Raw genomic sequence first — 17,990 nt, 5'->3', positions numbered from 1 at the left:
TTCCACCACAACTTTAGCTTTATATATATAAATATATATGTATATATTTCAATATCTTACATCTACCGCTCTTACAATCACATTATCAGCAGGAAAAGTGGAAAGCAAAGGCAAACTGGGCAAATCTTAGAATGAAAGCAAACTCCAGTTGTGCTAATTAAGTGGGATATCTTAAAGCCCATACCAGAAGTTTAGCTGCAAATGGTAGAATAGCATAGAGCCTTGTAAAGTATATGGTGAAGAAAACGAGCTTCTCAAGTTGGCTTCAAGTCTTGAAACATGGAGTCCCACCCATTGCTGCTCTCGTAACAGTTCTGAACCATGGGGCTCGCGCTGTGCGAGCGAGTAGGCAACTCCGTAAATTTCGCCTCGCCATCCGTAATCATCAATCTGCTCTGCTTCAAAACCGCCACCTTCTTATTCCTCTTCAGCATAGTCCCGGTCCTCTGTTTTGGCACAACCATCATCTCCGAGTTCTTAGGATGAATCAATGTGCCCGCATACTTTGCAAGGGACTTCTTGGTCTTCTTCACTACGGCGACGAGCTTGGCCATGGGGCGAGGGGACTTCTTCTTCTCCTCCTTTTTGGCTAGCTTGAGGATCTCCAGCCTGTGCTTGGCTATGGAGATGCCCATGCTCGTGAGGAACTCGTGATCGAAGTGGGCTATGTCATCCTCCTCGAGCTCATTAGTGGAGAACACGAGCCCGTACTCATAGACGACAGGTAGCTCGAGGCTGGATTTGGATAGCCATGAGTGCCAGTCCATGTCTCTAAGCCCTTGCTTGCACTAGATTGGTGATATAGGATTTATAGGAAGGGGAGGATGGAGATTGGAGAGGGAGGGGCAAAGGAGGAGGATCTCAATGAAGCTAGTGGGCTCATTATACTCATAAATCTCTTGGTTTCTTGTGTTTTAGAAAAAAGAGAGGTGATGAGGTTGGACCCACCTAGCCTTGCTTTCACGAGAGGCTGCCTACAATCCGATGTCTTATGCTATTTGGAACGCTTAAAACCAAGAGAAAAGGGGAATCTCTTCATGTGGCTCCTTTTCTTGTATTGAAATAAAACAGTAAAGTGATAACTTTGTAGTTAGATCTTACAGTGTGAGAAGACTAGGAAGGCCATTTCCTCTCCTTATCCTTTTGCCCCCCCTCAGTAACAGGGTCTTTTGTAGAGGTAAAGGAGCAATGTGATTTCTTACTATATATGTCTTGTAAATGAAAAATCCGCCCATGTTATAACTTACAAGAGAGGGCTATTCGTTCAGCATTTGTCTTGTATTCTCCCTTTCAAATGAACATGTTGCACTAGCTTACTTTTAGCTTATTCAGGAGCAGCAATCTCTCACTAGCTATAATCTAGTTTGAATCCGGCCTTCTATCATACACCTGTGGTATTGATCTTTATGGAGCTCTACTAAGGATGTGATGTGCCTTTGAATACATTATTCCACTTCTTTTAATGCATCTGTGGTTTCGTCTCTCTTTTTCTGACCCTTCAAGTTGAGAGCTTGCGAACCAAGACCAAAGCATGAATATTTTAACCGTCCTACAACACTTTAACGTCTCCCCTTAAATTATCTACCACCAATGCTTTTTCTGAACCTTCTTTTTATGTACCTCAAGATATGTCATTTGTATGCAAATCTCGCAACATCAAGAGTTGAGACAGACATGAAATTTGATCCAATTTGAATTGCATGTAGGTTCGAGTCGGAACAGCTCGATCCCTCGACTTGTAGCAACTTTGTAGTCGAAGGAACTGTAACTCTGAAACTAGAACTCTGTTTTTGATGTAATTGACACTAGAAGTCTAATAGAATGGAGCTCATTCGTACAAAACATTGGATATCTATACTTGCACTTGTTTTAAAGGTGCTTATCGGGCCTCCTTGCGCTAATGGCGTGAGAACCAACCAAAGTCCTTGGCTTCTTGTCTCATGATGGCAAGACCACAAATCAGAGTCTTGTGTACACCCCACGCTTGTCATGGATGGACCCATCAAGAGCGTAATTCAACACCAGGAGAGAAATTATTTCCTTCGAAAGAGCACGCGCTGCGAAGAAAATGGTGCCAAAAGACGTGGGACTAGACTAGAGTAAATTCCAAGCTATAATCACGGCATCGAAAAAGGAGAAACCGTGGGTCTCCTCACCATGTAGAATTCAGTGTGCTTGTGGGCCTGATGAAAGAGACAAAGGACATAAGAGCTGCATTAGATATGGGATATTAAGGCAGATTCATCTTAGATTTGTCTGAAAGCAAGCTCTTTTTATATTGCTCACACCCTCGTGACAAGGTTGGCCATGCAATAATCCTTCGTGTGATCGCTTTTTTCCCTTTTAAATTTTACTTGATATAATTCTAGTTACCATACATTCCTTCATGCACCTAGGTCTGGTCCAGGGGTGATGTAATTTGAGCTCCTCCATACATTCCTGAAGTCGAGATCTGTGGGCTAGGAATTAGTCCCTATTTGACACCAAAATTGGTTGCTTGTGAATCTTTACAGTAATTGATCTAGCCCTTTAGAACTACATAAGGAGGGACATGGTTGGACTTAACCATCCGAATGAATGGGTTCACATTTTAGGACTGCAAACCCAATTTTGTGAGATCTGATAATGGTGAAGTTAGAGCTCACCCTAGCTGCGTTTTTCCACTCTTTGTTCGAATTGGGCATAAAAATTTATAAAGCATAAAGAATTTTGCGCATGTTCCGTCACAAAAGTAAATTTCCCACTAAGTTCATAATTTGCATAATGTATTCATGATCAAATATTCTTTTTTCTGTTATTGCGTGCCATACGTTGTTCGCACTCTATAAGCTACGGTATTTTGATTCCAATGAGGATCCTAAATTCCTAATAGGACGTTTAGTAGCAGGGAAGAACAATGAAATATTTTTCTACGGGACCGACCACGACGTTAAGCCTAAATGAATTTGACCAAGCAACGATCCAAAATAAAGAAAGCCTGATATGAGCTAGGCCTAGCTCAAAGAGTATGACATTCAGACGTTGATGGGGATGGGAACCGTAAATATCCTTTGGAAATAACTTGTGAAGGAAGCTTTTTAAGTCCAACAAAAGCTGGTCATGGGTTGGGCCTTGAGCTTAAAACCTATTCATTTTTAATCGGGCTTCAAGCTTGGTCCATTTAAAATTTGACCTTTTTTGTGCCCAAACCTGGCTAATGATCAAATCCTTGTGTCTACTCAAAATAAATAACAAAACTATGTATTTCAGTGAATAATTGGGCACCAATTTTGGAACTGTATGGACCCATGTGAGTGCTTCCTGTGTTTGTCATCTCTCTTGGACTATCAAAAGAAGTAAAGAACTATCTATTGTATTTTGGCTTGTGATATTTGTGATGTGCGTAAAACTGATACTGCCGGCAAAAGTTTGAAATACATGATTTAATTGCTCTTAGATTCACCTAGAATTCTAAATGTTCAATGTGATGTTCTATCTAAATTGCCTCAACGAAGTAGATTCTTCATGGTATTTAAAACTTCAAGGTTTAAGAAGTTGTCTAAAGATGTAACAACCTAGGACCTCACCCAAAATGGCTAGCCGGAAGGTATTATTTGGGTTCCTTGATCCTGTATAAGTACTCAAGATTTACCCAGCGAATAACCGATGTGGGACTAAACACACGTCCGCACGGGTCCTCACATACTCTCCCCGTTCAAGCCCTGACGTTCTCGTCAGGCTAAAGGTTCAAATCTATTCAAATCTAATCACAAACACCACGATTGGCCTGTGGTCAGCCTCAATAGATCTGTGCTGCAGTGTCTCCTAGTCCACATAGGTTATGGGTCAGGTCCGCTCTGATACTATTTGTAACAACCCAGGACTTCACCCAAAATAGCTAGCCAGAAGTTATTATTTGGGTTCCTTGATCCTGTATAAGTACCCAAAATCTACCCAGCGAATAACAGATGTGGAACTAAACACACGTCCGCGCGAATCCTCACAAAAGATGACGTACTCTTCTCTGCTGTCCCCAACATCAGTGCACAAGGACTCCGGTATTAAGGTTTATCTGCTTGGATTTTCATGCTGTCATCTTATATTTCAAGTCATTTCTTACTTGACCTCTATTTTTTTCAGATAGTGAACTTAAAGTTTGCCCATTATGACTATAAATCAAGAGGAACAATTTTGGCCAAGGATTTTGCATTGTCTATGGTTGCTTCTGCTGACATTAGTCATATAAACAAGCTCCTTGATCAGGTTGTTGAATTGGGCAGTCACCCACATCTCAAAGATGCACGTATTACCTTAGAGGCCAGACACTTATGCTGCTTGTTTGCATTTCTAAGATGGTTTCTAATTCGTTTGAGATGTGAGTTCAGGAATTTAAGCCCTTTGTGGAGTTGCGCAAAACTTTGCAACCATTGGCTTTGGCTATCTTTAGCTATGGGAGAGTTAATGGTCTGTTGACAAAGCAGGATTTTAAGCGAGCTGCATCCCATGTATGAATATCTGTTTCCCCGTTTGCTTATTCCAGTCTTATTGTTTAAGATGAATGCCTGACATAAAATAGAAGATTTGTCAGGTTAACATCCAGACTTTGCAGCATTATTTAGAAGAGGAACTATCTAATGAAATTTCAGCAATAGATTGCATCTAGCCTTCTGCAATTTCTGAATAAAGAATCGTTAATTGTATAGGCAACTTTATCTAGTTGAGATACATGCCTTCCCAATACAATAATATGATAAAACACTGGTGTTTTTTTTTTACTAAAACGGATGATTCATATAGTTCTAGTATGGATACATCTAATAAGATCAGAAAACAATAAGTTCCGAAGTGCTCTAGGCAACTCCCCTTTTTCAATCCACAAAGTATCCCGAGATAACTAGCCACATACAAAGCCACTCAATCCACAGCCTCGTTAGCCTCTTTGAATACGTGCCTGGCCCGGAAGACCATACTGCCATTGATGATAGCCCGAATATCCCAAAACAAGGGGTGGCACCCTCCACGGCCCCAGGACGAAACACAACTTCAAAAATCCCATCAAGAAAGAACTTGTAAAGTTTTTCTCCATAGTAATAAGGGCCACATGCCTGGGTGTTGTGCAGTGGTTAACATTTTTTTTTTTTTTAAGTTGTTTACTATCATTCTACCACTTGCCTTGCCAATCAGTCTATTTGGATTAATGGATTTCAACTAGAGATTTTACTTAGCTTGGAATAAGACTCCACTTTTGCAGGCATTTAGATGATACCACTTGTGCAGTTGTACTGATGAATTTCTTCCATGGTATCAGGTTTATGGTATCACTAAGTGACAATGTGGTTGATGTTCTTTTCCATGTATTTGATGGAAACCGTGATGGAAATTTAAGCTCGGAGGAGTTTCTGACAGCCCATGAAAGATGGGAGAGCAATCCGCCGACCAACTGCAATGAATGCCAGGGGGCTTTTTTCATGCTGGTTAAATTGCGTAAAGACTTTCCTCCTCCACAGAGATATTTATAGTCAAACAGTTTTACACAGCCCAGAGAACCTTGTTCTGATATTCACATGGATATATGGACTTACGACAGTCTTGAGTCATGCAATACAAGCTTCGAGTAGATGCTCTATGAGAAATAGAGGTAGAAGTCATATAAGCTGATTCTTTATAATCTGCAGATGGAAGTGGAAGTCATGAGACTGTACCAAGGTATGAGAAACTAATCACTCAATATCCATGATAGCCCCAAATATGTAATCCCTATGCTAATTTTTTTTTTTTTTTTCCTTTCAGTAACTCCCTATGCTAATTCGTTTATGTATGCTTCTCTTCAGGGTGAAGGAAATGTTGCTTGGAGCAAGAAGACCTCCGAGGCCACTTCAGATTACTTGTTACATGTAGTTATTTGGGATGGTTTTCATCATTCTCTGAGTTCTGTATATACTGGCTGCTTCCAAGTACTTGATGACTGCATTAGCTTAAGGATGATCATCAAATGATGTAACATTGTCATTCTAAATGAATATATATATATATATATATATAAAGCATATGCATGCTAGCAAAAAAGGAGGGGACACCTATGTCAGGTGAGGCACATGAAAAAACTCCACCCAAAATTATTAGTTCTAGGTGTAGCCTGTATCATCCTATGTCTTACAAGTGATTCACTGGTCTACATGCTATCTGATGACAACATATCCGAACATGCTTGCTATAGACAAGGGTTCAGGAACAACAAGAGAAGGGCAAAATTGAGAGAAGAGAGGTTGGGAGGGGGGAGGTAAGCTTAAATTTCAAGTTGTTGTGGATATATAACATCTAAATAATGAAATTGCCATGCTAATGATTACTGGACAGTGCTGGGAATCTCAGATCTCCAAGCATATAGGCGCAATATGCATTCTCTGCCATGCCACACCAAGATATTACTTGTCATCATGGCATCGAACTACCTACTGAAAATTAGCTGCAAGCAACGTTATTAATCAGAGTTGAGAACAAGAAGAGCGACAAATCAGAAACTGGGATCATTATTGGAAACAAGTTATAGCCAATAAAAGTGATTTGACAAATCACCATTCATTGCAAAATCCTGTATCACGAAGAGTGGAGGATTTCAGCTCTCTTAACAAAAACACCGATCGATCATTCACAGGTGGTAAGTTGATAATTTCAATTTAACCTTCTTTTTGCGCCCTTTACCTTTTTTCCCTTATACAAGTGCCGAGGAGAGGGGCCAACCAGCTGAGATACACCTGGTTTGCAGATCTAATATTCTTGTCGGGCAATTCAAAGCATCACATACCTCCTAAAATAGGCTACTTAGATCCATGGAAAAATATAAATTTTTGATTGCATTATAATCTCACAGGTCCTAATGAATTAGTTGGTAGATCAATGAAATCAATGATGATAGGGAGCTTACATCCAACAACACAATCGTTTTTGCACTTTCCACTGACATGCAATCTCTACTCTTCCAACTCATAATGACATTCTGCCCCCATAATACATGATCTTAAAGATGTCAGCCAGAATCAAAATGAACATCATTGCAAATAAAGAGCACATGAAGCTTTTGCATTAATAAGTTGAATAAAAGTTCGTGCTTGGATTTGAAGCATGAAATTGGCTTAAGCAGAGGGATTACAACACAATTTTCTGGAAAAAAAAAAAGAGCTTACAAAATAAGAAACAGATAAACTCGTAAAGACTGAATGATGCAATCAGCTGACAGATGTGGAAAGTTCTTATTCAGTAAAAGCATTTGTATCAATACAATACAAAAACGTTACCGAAGCCTGCGACTTACTGCGATGACCATGATGCCAGACGAATATAATGCCTAACCAATATATCAGTGTCTAGATTCCTCCATCGGACATGCACATGCCCCAATCCATTCTAGAAGCATGTCTGCTCGACAACAGGGCAACACCACTTTCGACTGCTACTCCAAATCTTTGCTGATGAATATTGAACTCAAGAAGAACATCAAAAGAAGTTACACATGTGTATGAATTCCTCAGTTTGAAAGGTAATATCACCTAAATCTTATACTGCATGTCTCTTCAAGCTATTCCCTGATATCCAATTCCATGGTAGCTGTTATACTTTGCTTCTCGAGGCAAAGATGCACGAGGAAACACCACTCAAAAGTAATCAGTATATCATTTTCAGAAATAATAATAAAAATTGTTGTTTCAAATACTTGAGCACCCGAAAAGAGGGTTACCAATCACAGCACATCCAAACAATTTGAACAAATTTTCATATAGTGCACCTACGTGTAAAGCCAATATATATATATATATATACTATTCTGATCCGCTTCTGAGGCTATAGATATTGCCAATTACTCCAACAATGCTAAGAACTACTGCCCAAACTAACATCATCCATGATAAGAACTTTTCTCCTAGTCCTAAATTCTTCCCTTGCTTATCTAATCTTAAAGCAATAAGACATGGGAATATAAACCCCAGCAAGGGCCCAGTTGTCGCACCTGTAAACTTGAAAGCCACCCAGATATTGGGTATAGTGGTAGAACCAAGATATATAATCCCCAACAATACTGCAGTCAAAGCCAGCATCTTCTTCCTACTTTCAGTAGCCGATCCCGAGAAGACCAATGCATCCACCGTTTGCCTCAGAGAAAAATGAATGACAGGGAAAACAAGCAACAGGTGAAGAACATACCCAATCCTCACCACAAAGTTCAGAACTGAACCGAACTTGATCCCGAGATCCTTGTCGAAATTTGTCAGCACATCCGATTCAGTATCGTCTCCAAACAAGAGATAGCCCGAAATGGCTGTCGAAGCGTAGACCGAAACGCATAAAACTGTCGTGATCCTCCCCACCCTGTTCATCTTCTGGGGTGTCTTCTCCTTGAGCTCATTGTAGATGGGCTGCAGATTGAAGTGGCAAACGTAGGCATTCGTCATGATCGGAATGACCACCAGCAAGTCCAAGATGGCAGCTTTCGACCCGAAATCCGGCCCCATCCTCGGCATCTTGATACGGCCTTGGACTAGCTGAACAACGGCAATTATACCCGACACGACGACGAAGACGATGGCGAGAGCAACAGAGGCGCCCGAGGTCAAGCTCAAAGAATCGATCTTCTCAAGAGCACAGAGAGGAGCCAAAAAGATTACCAACACTGCAAGGATCACGAGCTTCCGGTGATCCCAGGGTCCATTCCCAAGCAATTGGTCGAAGACGCCGACATGGTCGGAGGAGCCCGACATCACATCCCCTAAGATGATCAGATACACGACAAGAAACCCGGCATTGTTGACGATTATGCAGAGCTCGGAGGCAATCCGGGAGGGGCGGCCGAGGGCCGCTTGGACGACATCGCCATAGGAGGAGGCCTTGCAGTGGGCCGAGAAGCGGACGAGAAGCTCGATGCTGATCTCTGACAGGATCCCGATCAAAATTAGCGAGACAAAGCCGACCGCGACGCCGAGGACCTTCATGGTGGCCGGGAGGGCCATGATCCCGGCGCCGATGATCGACGTGGCGAGATTGAAGACAGCGCCGGGGATGCCGGACCCGGCGGAGGCGGCGCGGCCGGTGTCGAGAATGAGCGGGAGGTCGTCGAAGTCATCGCCGTCTTCTTCTCCGTTGACGAACTCTACGACGGTGGGAATCTTTTCGGATGTCGGGGGTTGGTGGGCGATTGGGTTGGGGGATTGGAGTTCGATGGAAGAAGAAGTGATGGGGAGCGGGGAGTAATTAGAAGCCATAGGTCAGGGGATCATGAGGGGATATCGCATTGGGCTATTGGGCGATGAAAGGCTTTTGAGATTTGGGGAAGGCGAAGGCGAGGTGGAATTTCTAAAAATGGGAGCTTCTTTTGGGTGCAGATCTGGATCCGTTCTGCTGGTTTGTTTGTTGGGACAGGATCGATGAAGAAAGATTTCCTGGAGAGACACACAGAAGATTGCGATTTGGTGATAGAAGGATCCAAAAATTTTCTTTTCCGCTCCGCTTCTCCTCTCCGCTCCTCTCCCCTCTTCCGGTCAGAGAGGAAGACTTTTGGAGGGCAAGCGGCGGATAAGACTTTGGAGGGGAAGTTTCGTAATTGGAAGAACACTGGTGCACTTTGACCCTACGCTTACCGCCGCGTGCGAAGTAGTAGATCTCTGGGAACACGAACAAAAAATATTTGGTACGCGCGCCCGAGAAAATGGAAGCAAATTTATGGCCTGGATTAAAGGGATATTTGATTTTTGAAAAAGCTATGAAAAAATTTAAAAAAAAGATAAATCAAATTTCGAAAATAAATTTTTGTATTATATCATGTTTCTCATCACGAGAACTAGTTGAAAATTTATTTTTTTTCCAAAAAAGTTTATTTTTTTCTTAACCTTTTCAAGACAACCAAATATTCCCTTGGTATGGTAGACTATTTTAGAATTTATTAAATTTGAAAAACCTATACTGAGGCGCCTTAGAGCCTTCTCTGAAATTTTAATAGAATATTGCGTACGCATAAGAAATGTAATATTATTAAATCAAGAGTAGTAAGATGTAGACGCAGAAATTTTGATGTCATAGGATAAGAAGATCATCTTAGATCTGTGGAGCAAATTGAAGTTGGTGTTGGTAGTCATAACAAGAGGATGATCTGCTGCAACCATCGTTGTCACATCCCGGATCAAGACTGCGACACGTGCTACTGCAAGTTACTGCTCTCAATGACACCGCACCTCGTTAGTAACAATTTATAAACCAAAATGTCATTTCATTCATAAGTATCTTTTCAAAATAGAATACCACATAGCCCTACATCCAAAATAAATGTTTCCACCCAAAAATCTTTAGACTCTATGCTCCTAGCACCCTGCATATCTGAAAAAAAACAACAGGGGATATATGAGCTATGCGGACTATCTTATTAGATCAAAGATAATAATTCATATGCCAAAGAATCATTTAAAAAAAATGACAGTTATAGCAAACTAAATCATTTCATACTATATATATTTAAATCGGTCGTAAAGCAATGTATTCTCCAGCCAGGCAAATTCATAAACATGATAATGCAAATCATATATAAAAAAATGCTGCTAGCTATCCATACTTTATAAATCCCACTCTCAGATGGATGTGCTACTATAGTCACTATAATTCCGTGACAGGACCATATTCGTAGTCGACGAGTTTTATAACTTATCCCTATTCGTTATCAACTTTAACCCGTTAGTAGAGGGCCATATTTGTTGGATGCTAGCTGCAGGGTGTCGACTGTTGGCTGACCTCTATTTCTAGAGGTGAGCATCACTATCCTGAGAGTTCATAAATCATTATTTTTTTCATAAATCATACCTCATAAATAGATTGAAAAATAACAAATGGCATCGTTATGCATAAAATTCATGATCATGCCACAGATATTATTTCCATGCAATTTATCATAACCATAATTTATACCCAATCACATATCCATGAAGGAATGTTATTTAATCAAATTCATGAGTCACGTGTAACTATATACTTGATCCTAATTTTGAAAAAATATATCATATTAAATACAATTTTATAATTTTATACTTACAATCTCACACAACTCTAATTTTGTCCGTCAAATTTTCTGTACCTATCAAATAGTTCAAAATGTATTACTAAATTAAAATTCTAAAATGGACCGGAATAAATCTCAAGTCCCAACTAGGTATTTTGGACTAAAATCCTACTTATTTATTATTTATATATATATATATATTTTCTTTTTTCTTTTTTTTTTTTTCCTTTTTTTTTTTCTTTTCTTTTCCTTCCCATTGCTCTCCCCCTCTCTCTTTTCCTCTCCTCCTCCTCTCTTCTTCCTCTTCCATCTTCTTCTCTTTCCCTCCATTCTTCCAACTCCCTCCTGATTTAAACACAACAAAGGAGGAAAGGAGAAGCCCTCCTCAGCCAGCGAATCAAGGGAGGAGTCCCTCGCACGGGAGGACCGGGCCACGGCCGGCGGCGCCCGCGGCTGGCCCGCGGCGTCCTCGGCCGTGCCTGCGGCCTGTGCCCGCGGCTGAGCCGAGGCCGGCGGCTCCCGCACCATCCGCGGCCACTGGCCGCGACGCCGGCGATGGCCGCACACAGGTGAGTCCCCGCCCCCTTCTTTCCCTTTTTTCTTCTTTTCTATTCGTCTCCCTTCTTCTTTTCACCAAGGCCCCCTGCCCCACTGAAGAGATGGAAGGGGACGGGACTGCGGCTCGACTGCAGCCCCCGCCGAGAGCCAGCAGCGGCTGCGGCCGAGAGCCGTGGAGTCTCCCCTCTATTTCATTTCAGAAACTAGAAAGAAGGAAAACAGAAAAAAATAACATGATCAGGGCTTACCGTGCTCCGGGAATGGACTGCAACAATCCTCGCTCCGGCTTCCCTAGTTCAAGGACCCCCTGAGCAAGAAGGAGGAGACCGGTGAGATCCATAAATAGGAGATTTTGGGGGCTTCTTAGGCGGTGGTCGCTGCGTTCAGCGGCACCGCTTCCGCGGTCGAGCATCTATCATTCCGTCCGCCTGGCAGCTGGACTGCCCACCCTTCTCCCCGAAGCAGAAGGTCGTGGCGTCCAGATGGCCTGCCAGCATGGGTGGAAAGGCCCATCTAGCGGCCCAGGCCCAATAGTCACGACCGTTGCCACCATCGATAATAGAAAAAGATGGGCTTGTACATGGAGAAGATAAAAAGAAAATTGAAGGTGATCATGATGAATTCAAGAAGATGGAGGAGAAGCATGGATGGAAGAGGGTAGAGCGAAGATTTGTATTCCATCGTTGAAGAAACTATTGATTCATCCTAGATCAAACTTCATATATCAATTAAAAGTCTCTCAATCACAAACGTCATACAAAGTCAGCAATAAAAAAGTTATTTTTAAGTCATGAATTTTGTTAAAAATTCCACTTTATACTTAATTTTGCAATAAAAGCTCGAATAATTTTAAATCCGGTTCAAACTTAGCTCTCCTTGGACTATAACACCCAAAATTAGATATTAACACCCGACGTTAGTTCAATATCGTATAGGAGGCTGCCGAAGAAAGGAGTGATGCCATTGTTTGCAGTGAAACCCGTAAGTAAGGATGGTGTCCTAAAGGGCAGTAAAAAAGTGGATGTGAGGTTGAAGATGAGACACAAGATGCTACAGGGAAGTCATTGTTGACGGTTCAAATGTAGATATAGGCAAAGGTGGGTCAGTTCAGGCAATGGGTGTGGAGGAGAGCGGCATGGAGTCTGCAGGAGAGAGTAATGGTATTCATGGAGGTGCCGAAGTGGTGAAAGTAGAGGTGAGGGAGGGAGGCAGTGTCCGTGCAACTCGAGAGAGGGCCAACCTTATAAAGAGGAAGGGAAGGAGAACGTGGTGGTGAGTGAGAGGGTAAAGAAGAGGAGGGGAGGCATTTGGCAAGTAGAACTAGATTCTGGTTAGGTTTTTTCGCAACTCTGATCTGCCAGGAAAAAATCTCGAGCTTAGGGATGGGCTGAGGCCCAATTTTTTTTTTTCTTCCAAAATCCAGCCCAAGCCTAACCATGGTTTAGCTTGAAGCCCGGTTGGGCAAGCTCAAGAGGGAAAAAATAGTCAGAGAGGAGAAAGATTGAGTAGGAGAGAGGAGAGAGGGTAGAGAGAAAGGGGAGAGAGGAGAGAGAAAGCAAAGGGGAGAGTGGAGGAGAGGAGAGAGTAAGAGAGATTAGAGGGGAGAAAGAGATCGAGTAGGATGGAGAAGAGGGGACAGAAAGAGATAGTGAAGGAGAGAGGAGAGAGGAGAGAATGGGAGGGGGAGAGGAAAAAGAGGAGAGAAAATGGAGAGAGAAGAGAGGGGGGAGAGAGATTGGGTGGGAGAGAGAGCGAGCGAAGAGGGAAAAGAGATCGAGTGGGAGAGTGTGGAGAGAGAGCAAAAAGGAAAGAGAGAGCAGGGATGGGAGAGAAATAGATCGGGTAGGAGAGAGAGAGTACTTGAGCAAAGGGGAATGGGGAACTGAAGGAGGGTTAGGGTTGGTTCCGAGCTTGAGCTTCAGATCTAGTTGCATCCTTCGGCTTTTAGCTGGGCTCAGGCTAGACCAAGTATTGATTGAGTTCGATCCGAATTTCTTCGGCCCTATTTTCAGGTCCAAGCTTGATAGAAACTACCTTGAGCCTAGCCCGATCCGAAACCAGCCTGGCCCGAAGGTCTCGGGTTAGATCAGGCCGACGTCTAGCTTTATTAGCAAGAGTGGTAAGGAAGATGGACCAAGCACGGATGAAGAGGGGCACGCATAGCTATGGATCAGGTAGGGAAAGAAGAAGATATAGAGATGATAATAAATCTCAACGAAAGAACTACACGTGGATTTCATAGGAGTTACTGGTCTGGCATTTGTCAAACATTACTTAGGAATCAAAAGAGGCATTGTAAGAGAAGCGTCCAAGTACATTGTTTATCAAGAATATATATTTATAACTGTTGCTGGTGGTCCAAACCGAGAACGATTGGCACTGCGGTGTGAACGGGGTTCCGTCTGAGTTGTCTTGGTTGGTGTTGGTTGCGCTCCACCTTCCGCCAAGAAACCTGCAAACAAGCCTTGCACCACCACCAGGGTGGTGATGGCCCTCCGACGGTCAAGTCAGAGGAGATTGGAGGAGGAGGAGAGGTGATAATCGCAAGTAAGAGAGTGCTCTGGGAGATATTGCTCACCTCCCCCCTTTCTCCCCCCAGCCGCATATATACCTGGCTGGGGGGTCTCTCAGGGGGTTCGTTATCGTGGGGCACGATGGTGTGGCCACGGACATGGCCGTTACAGGGCGTCGTGGAGCAGCACCGGGTACGGCCACGTCAGGGCATAGTGGGGCTCCGCTTTGTACGGCTGATGCAGGAGATCGTGGAGCAGCATCGGATACAGCCGTTGCAGGGAGTAGTGGAGCAGGAGGCCGCGGCGTGCCTCTGGGGAATAGCCTGTCGTTATCAAGAGATCTCCGACTCGGGGTCGGAGCGCTGGATCAAGGGGCAGCCGACTCGGGGTCGGGCTGCGGAGCCGAGGATATCCGACTCGGGGTCGGATTGCTGGATCAAAGGGCAGCCGACTCGGGGTCGGGCTGCGGAGCCGAGGACGTCCGACTCGGGGTCGGAGCGCTGGATCAAGGGGCAGCCGACTCGGGGTCGGGCTGCGGAGCCGAGGATATCCGACTCGGGGTCGGATTGCTGGATCAAAGGGCAGCCGACTCGGGGTCGGGCTGCGGAGCCGAGGACGTCCGACTCGGGGTCGGAGCGCTGGATCAAAGGGCAGCCGACTCGGGGTCGGGCTGCGGAGCCGAGGATGTCCGACTCGGGGTCGGAGCGCTGGATCAAAGGGCAGCCGACTCGGGGTCGGGCTGCGGAGCCGAGGATGTCCGACTCGGGGTCGGATTGCTGGATCAAAGGGCAGCCGTAGTCTTCCTGGGCGCGCGTGCCGGTCACGTGGGGCATGGCGGCTTATTTCCCCCGTAACAGTAGCCCCCCACTTCCGAGCCTGGAACCAGAATGGGAACAGGTGAAGGGAGTGATGTTTCGGGATTGCCGCCGTTCCTCGGAGAGGCGCGCGCGCTTCGAGCTCCCCGCCCTTTTTATGGCGTATGGCGGTTATTGCCGACCTGGCAGTCTGAGGATTTCGGCGGACATCCTTCCTTAATGGTGTCGATTCGCCTTTGGGGCGCGAGCGACCCTTCGGCAGCCAGGCGTCCTCTGGCGTCATCGAGGCGTCACTTGCCTTTCCGCCTATTTAATCGGGGGCCTTTCCCCGTCCGTCTTCTTCTTTACAGATATTTTCAAGTTTCCCCTTTGCGCAGCTGTTGCTGCCGTCGGACTGTTCACTTGTTTCTCCTTTGGCGCTCTCGGAGCCGTTCTTACCTCTTTTCCGGTGAGTTTTCCCCATTCTTCTACTTAGGGCTCTCCATACTTTCCCCTCTTATACTAGTGTACTCCAGTCGCTCCGGTCTCTCCTCCCTTCCTGTCCCCGTCCTGACCGTAGGTTTATTGGCCATTAGGAATGGGCGAAGTGAGAGTAGACCAAATTAAGTCGGAGCTGGTCGCCACAGACTTAGACAGACTCGTGGCTCGGTACCACCTTCCCGAGGCCTGCAACGCCACGCTCCCGGGGCCTGAGGAGAGGATGTCCCATCCTCCTCCAGGGAAGATCGCCATCAATGAGGGCATTCTCCAGGCCGGGTTCCGCTTTCCCCCTTCGGACTTGGTCATGCAGGTGCTACGGGGTTTAAGAGTGGCACCGACGCAACTGGTGCCGAACTCGTGGCGGGCCCTGACGGTCTTCCAGGTTCTCTGCCGTATGCACGAGATCCCCGCCACCCTGAATGTTTTTTGGGAGTTCTACAGCCTGAGCGGCCACCCCCAGGACAAAGGGTGGTGGTGCTTCGCAGCGCGGCGAGGATGCGGCCTTGTCAAGGAGGCTCCTACCTCCATTCACAAATGGAAGGAGCGCTTCTTTTTTGTTGATGCAGATCCCTCTTGGGAAATCAGGGCGACCTGGGAGACCCCGATGAAGTCTCCGATCGGCCTATCGAGACTGTCAAGGGAGGAGTCCGATGGCTTGGCCGCCTTGAAGGGGTTGGTTGCCGAGGGCCAGCTCCCCCCGGTGGCCCGCCTTATTTCCGAGGATACTTTGGTGAATGTCGGTCTGAGCTCGGTCCCCACCGATCGTGAGTCCGCCACCGATTCTTTCTTGACTTTTTCCCTTCTTTCGTCCCGTTCTTTCCTTTGGTTTCTCCGTCTCCGACTATCCCGTCCTTTTTGCAGAGATCGACGACGTCATGCGGTCGGTGAAGACAAAGGCTGTTGGTAGGGCGTCCCTGCTGGAAGCAGCCCAGAGGAGGAAACGAGCTCTTCCGAGCGGGGCCCCACCGGCGAAGAAGTCCCGTAAGGAGGTGCCTCCGACGCCGACCGACGAGTCCGGGCCCACCGATCAGGGAGACGTCGTGGGCACGGACCGGCAGCTGACGCTGTATCAGCCCTCCGGTGGTAAGATTGCCGCTACTCCGGAGGTATCATCCGAGCCTGCCCGAGACGGACGGGTCGGACGTGATCGGTCCCCGACCCGGCCTTCGACTCGGTCGGCTCCTGATGACTCGAGGAGGGACGCGCCGAGGCCCCGACCGAGCGGGACCTTATCAATTCCTGGGGTGACCCCCGCCCCGAGCGCGATCGGCCGGACTCTTCCCCAGGCGATGGATAGGGGTAAGGCTGCAGAACCACCGTCCGGCTCTGGGGAGAAATCGGGGTCTGCCTTCACTACCGATGGCGCCCGAAATCTCATCGAAACAGTGCTGCTGGAGAAGGACCGTCGGCGGGTCCGGGAGTTGGAGGTCTCTGACGTTGGGGCTGCCAGCTGTGTCTGTCTCATGTCGGTGAGTGTTCTTCTGGCCGCTTTTCACCATTTATTGGCTCTGTTGTTCTCCGCCTGACTCCCTTATTTTTCCTATTTCTTAGCTCGCCCAGTACATGATCCGTCTGGAGGAGTGCTACAAGGAACAGGCGGGGCTTCTGGCGAAGGCCGAGGACCGGCTGAAAGCAGTGGAAAAGGGAGGCCAGGCTGTGGCAGGCAGGACGACCGGGGACTTCGAGGCGAGGCTCCGGGAGGCCGAAGAGCGGGCACTCGGCTTTGCTGCCCTCGAGAAGCAACTGTTGGAGGCTCAGGAGCAGCTCAAGGTTGCCTCGGGTCTCGAGGGCGAGGTCAAGAAGGCGGATGAGCGGGCCGAGAAGCAGTCCCGGAAGGCTGCCGACTACCGGGAGAGGTGGGAGAAGGCCCAGCGGTCAGCCGACAACGCCCGCAACCGAACCCGGTCTCTTGAAGCTAAGCTGGGCGAATTGGAGTCGGCCTTGGAGAAGTCCCGTGCGAGCGATCAGGAGCTTCATTCGCGCCTGACGGAGGCTGAGGCTGCTCGCATTGCTGCCGAAGCGAAGCACAAGGAGGCTCGGGCTGAGCTACTGAGGGTCTCCACCGAGGCGGAAGGCCGGATTGTGGCGAAGGTCTTGGAGGCGAAAGCCCAGATTATGGAGCAGGCAGAGGCGGCGCTGGCCGAGAGGAGTGCGGAAATCGGGCGTCAGGCGGTAGAGGCTTATCGCCAGTCCGCCGAGTTCGCTCATGATATGTCGGAGGCAGTACAGACCTATCGTCAGTCCGACGAGTTTGTCCGTGACGCGTCGGACGCGGGGGCCGAAGCCTTTGTCTTAGGCTTCGAGGAGGGCCTGGCAAGGGTGTCGGCTAAGTACCCCGAAGTTGACCTGAGCGAGATCTCCCTTCTCGACTCCTCTCCGGCGCCATTGCCTGTTGGTTCTCCTGCTGCTTCCCTACCTCCTGCGGACGAGCCCGACGTTCCCGACCCGGGAGTTCCTCCAAGCTGACCTCTTGTACCTTTCGTTGTCTTCTTTTTTTTTTGTATACCGGCGTTTTGCCAAATTGTATGGGCCTCGGCCCTGAAACAATGAAAATTAATGCAAGTTGAATGTTTCTTCATCTCGCCTTCGTCCTTCTTTTTCTTTTAACTC

At 46.4% G+C, this 17,990-nt stretch overlaps 2 protein-coding genes across 2 annotated transcripts; both read right to left on the bottom strand.

Moving 5' to 3' along the window:
- LOC103706465 (uncharacterized) lies at window positions 1–1,155 on the bottom strand. The gene has a single exon (XM_008790565.6). It carries the CDS (start codon window positions 765–767, stop codon window positions 255–257), a length of 513 nt encoding a protein of 170 aa, XP_008788787.2. The 5' UTR covers window positions 768–1,155; the 3' UTR covers window positions 1–254.
- Window positions 1,156–7,031: 5,876 nt separating this feature from the next.
- Window positions 7,032–11,961, bottom strand: LOC103706466 (amino acid transporter AVT6E). The gene is made up of 3 exons (XM_088707302.2): window positions 11,821–11,961; window positions 10,280–10,341; window positions 7,032–10,178 (listed from the first exon to the last, which is right to left on the bottom strand). Exon 3 carries the CDS (start codon window positions 9,231–9,233, stop codon window positions 7,797–7,799), a length of 1,437 nt encoding a protein of 478 aa, XP_088563428.1. The 5' UTR covers window positions 9,234–10,178; window positions 10,280–10,341; window positions 11,821–11,961; the 3' UTR covers window positions 7,032–7,796.
- Between the last annotated feature and the right edge of the window lie 6,029 nt (window positions 11,962–17,990).

The sequence above is a fragment of the Phoenix dactylifera genome, chromosome 11 (genome assembly GCF_051530095.1).
Source record: "Phoenix dactylifera cultivar Ajwa chromosome 11, Ajwa_hap1_PhDact_Kaust_v1.1, whole genome shotgun sequence".
Taxonomy (NCBI): Eukaryota; Viridiplantae; Streptophyta; class Magnoliopsida; order Arecales; family Arecaceae; genus Phoenix; species Phoenix dactylifera.
The sequence above is the reverse complement of the archived record's forward strand: the minus strand, read 5'-3'. Positions and strand labels throughout refer to the sequence as shown.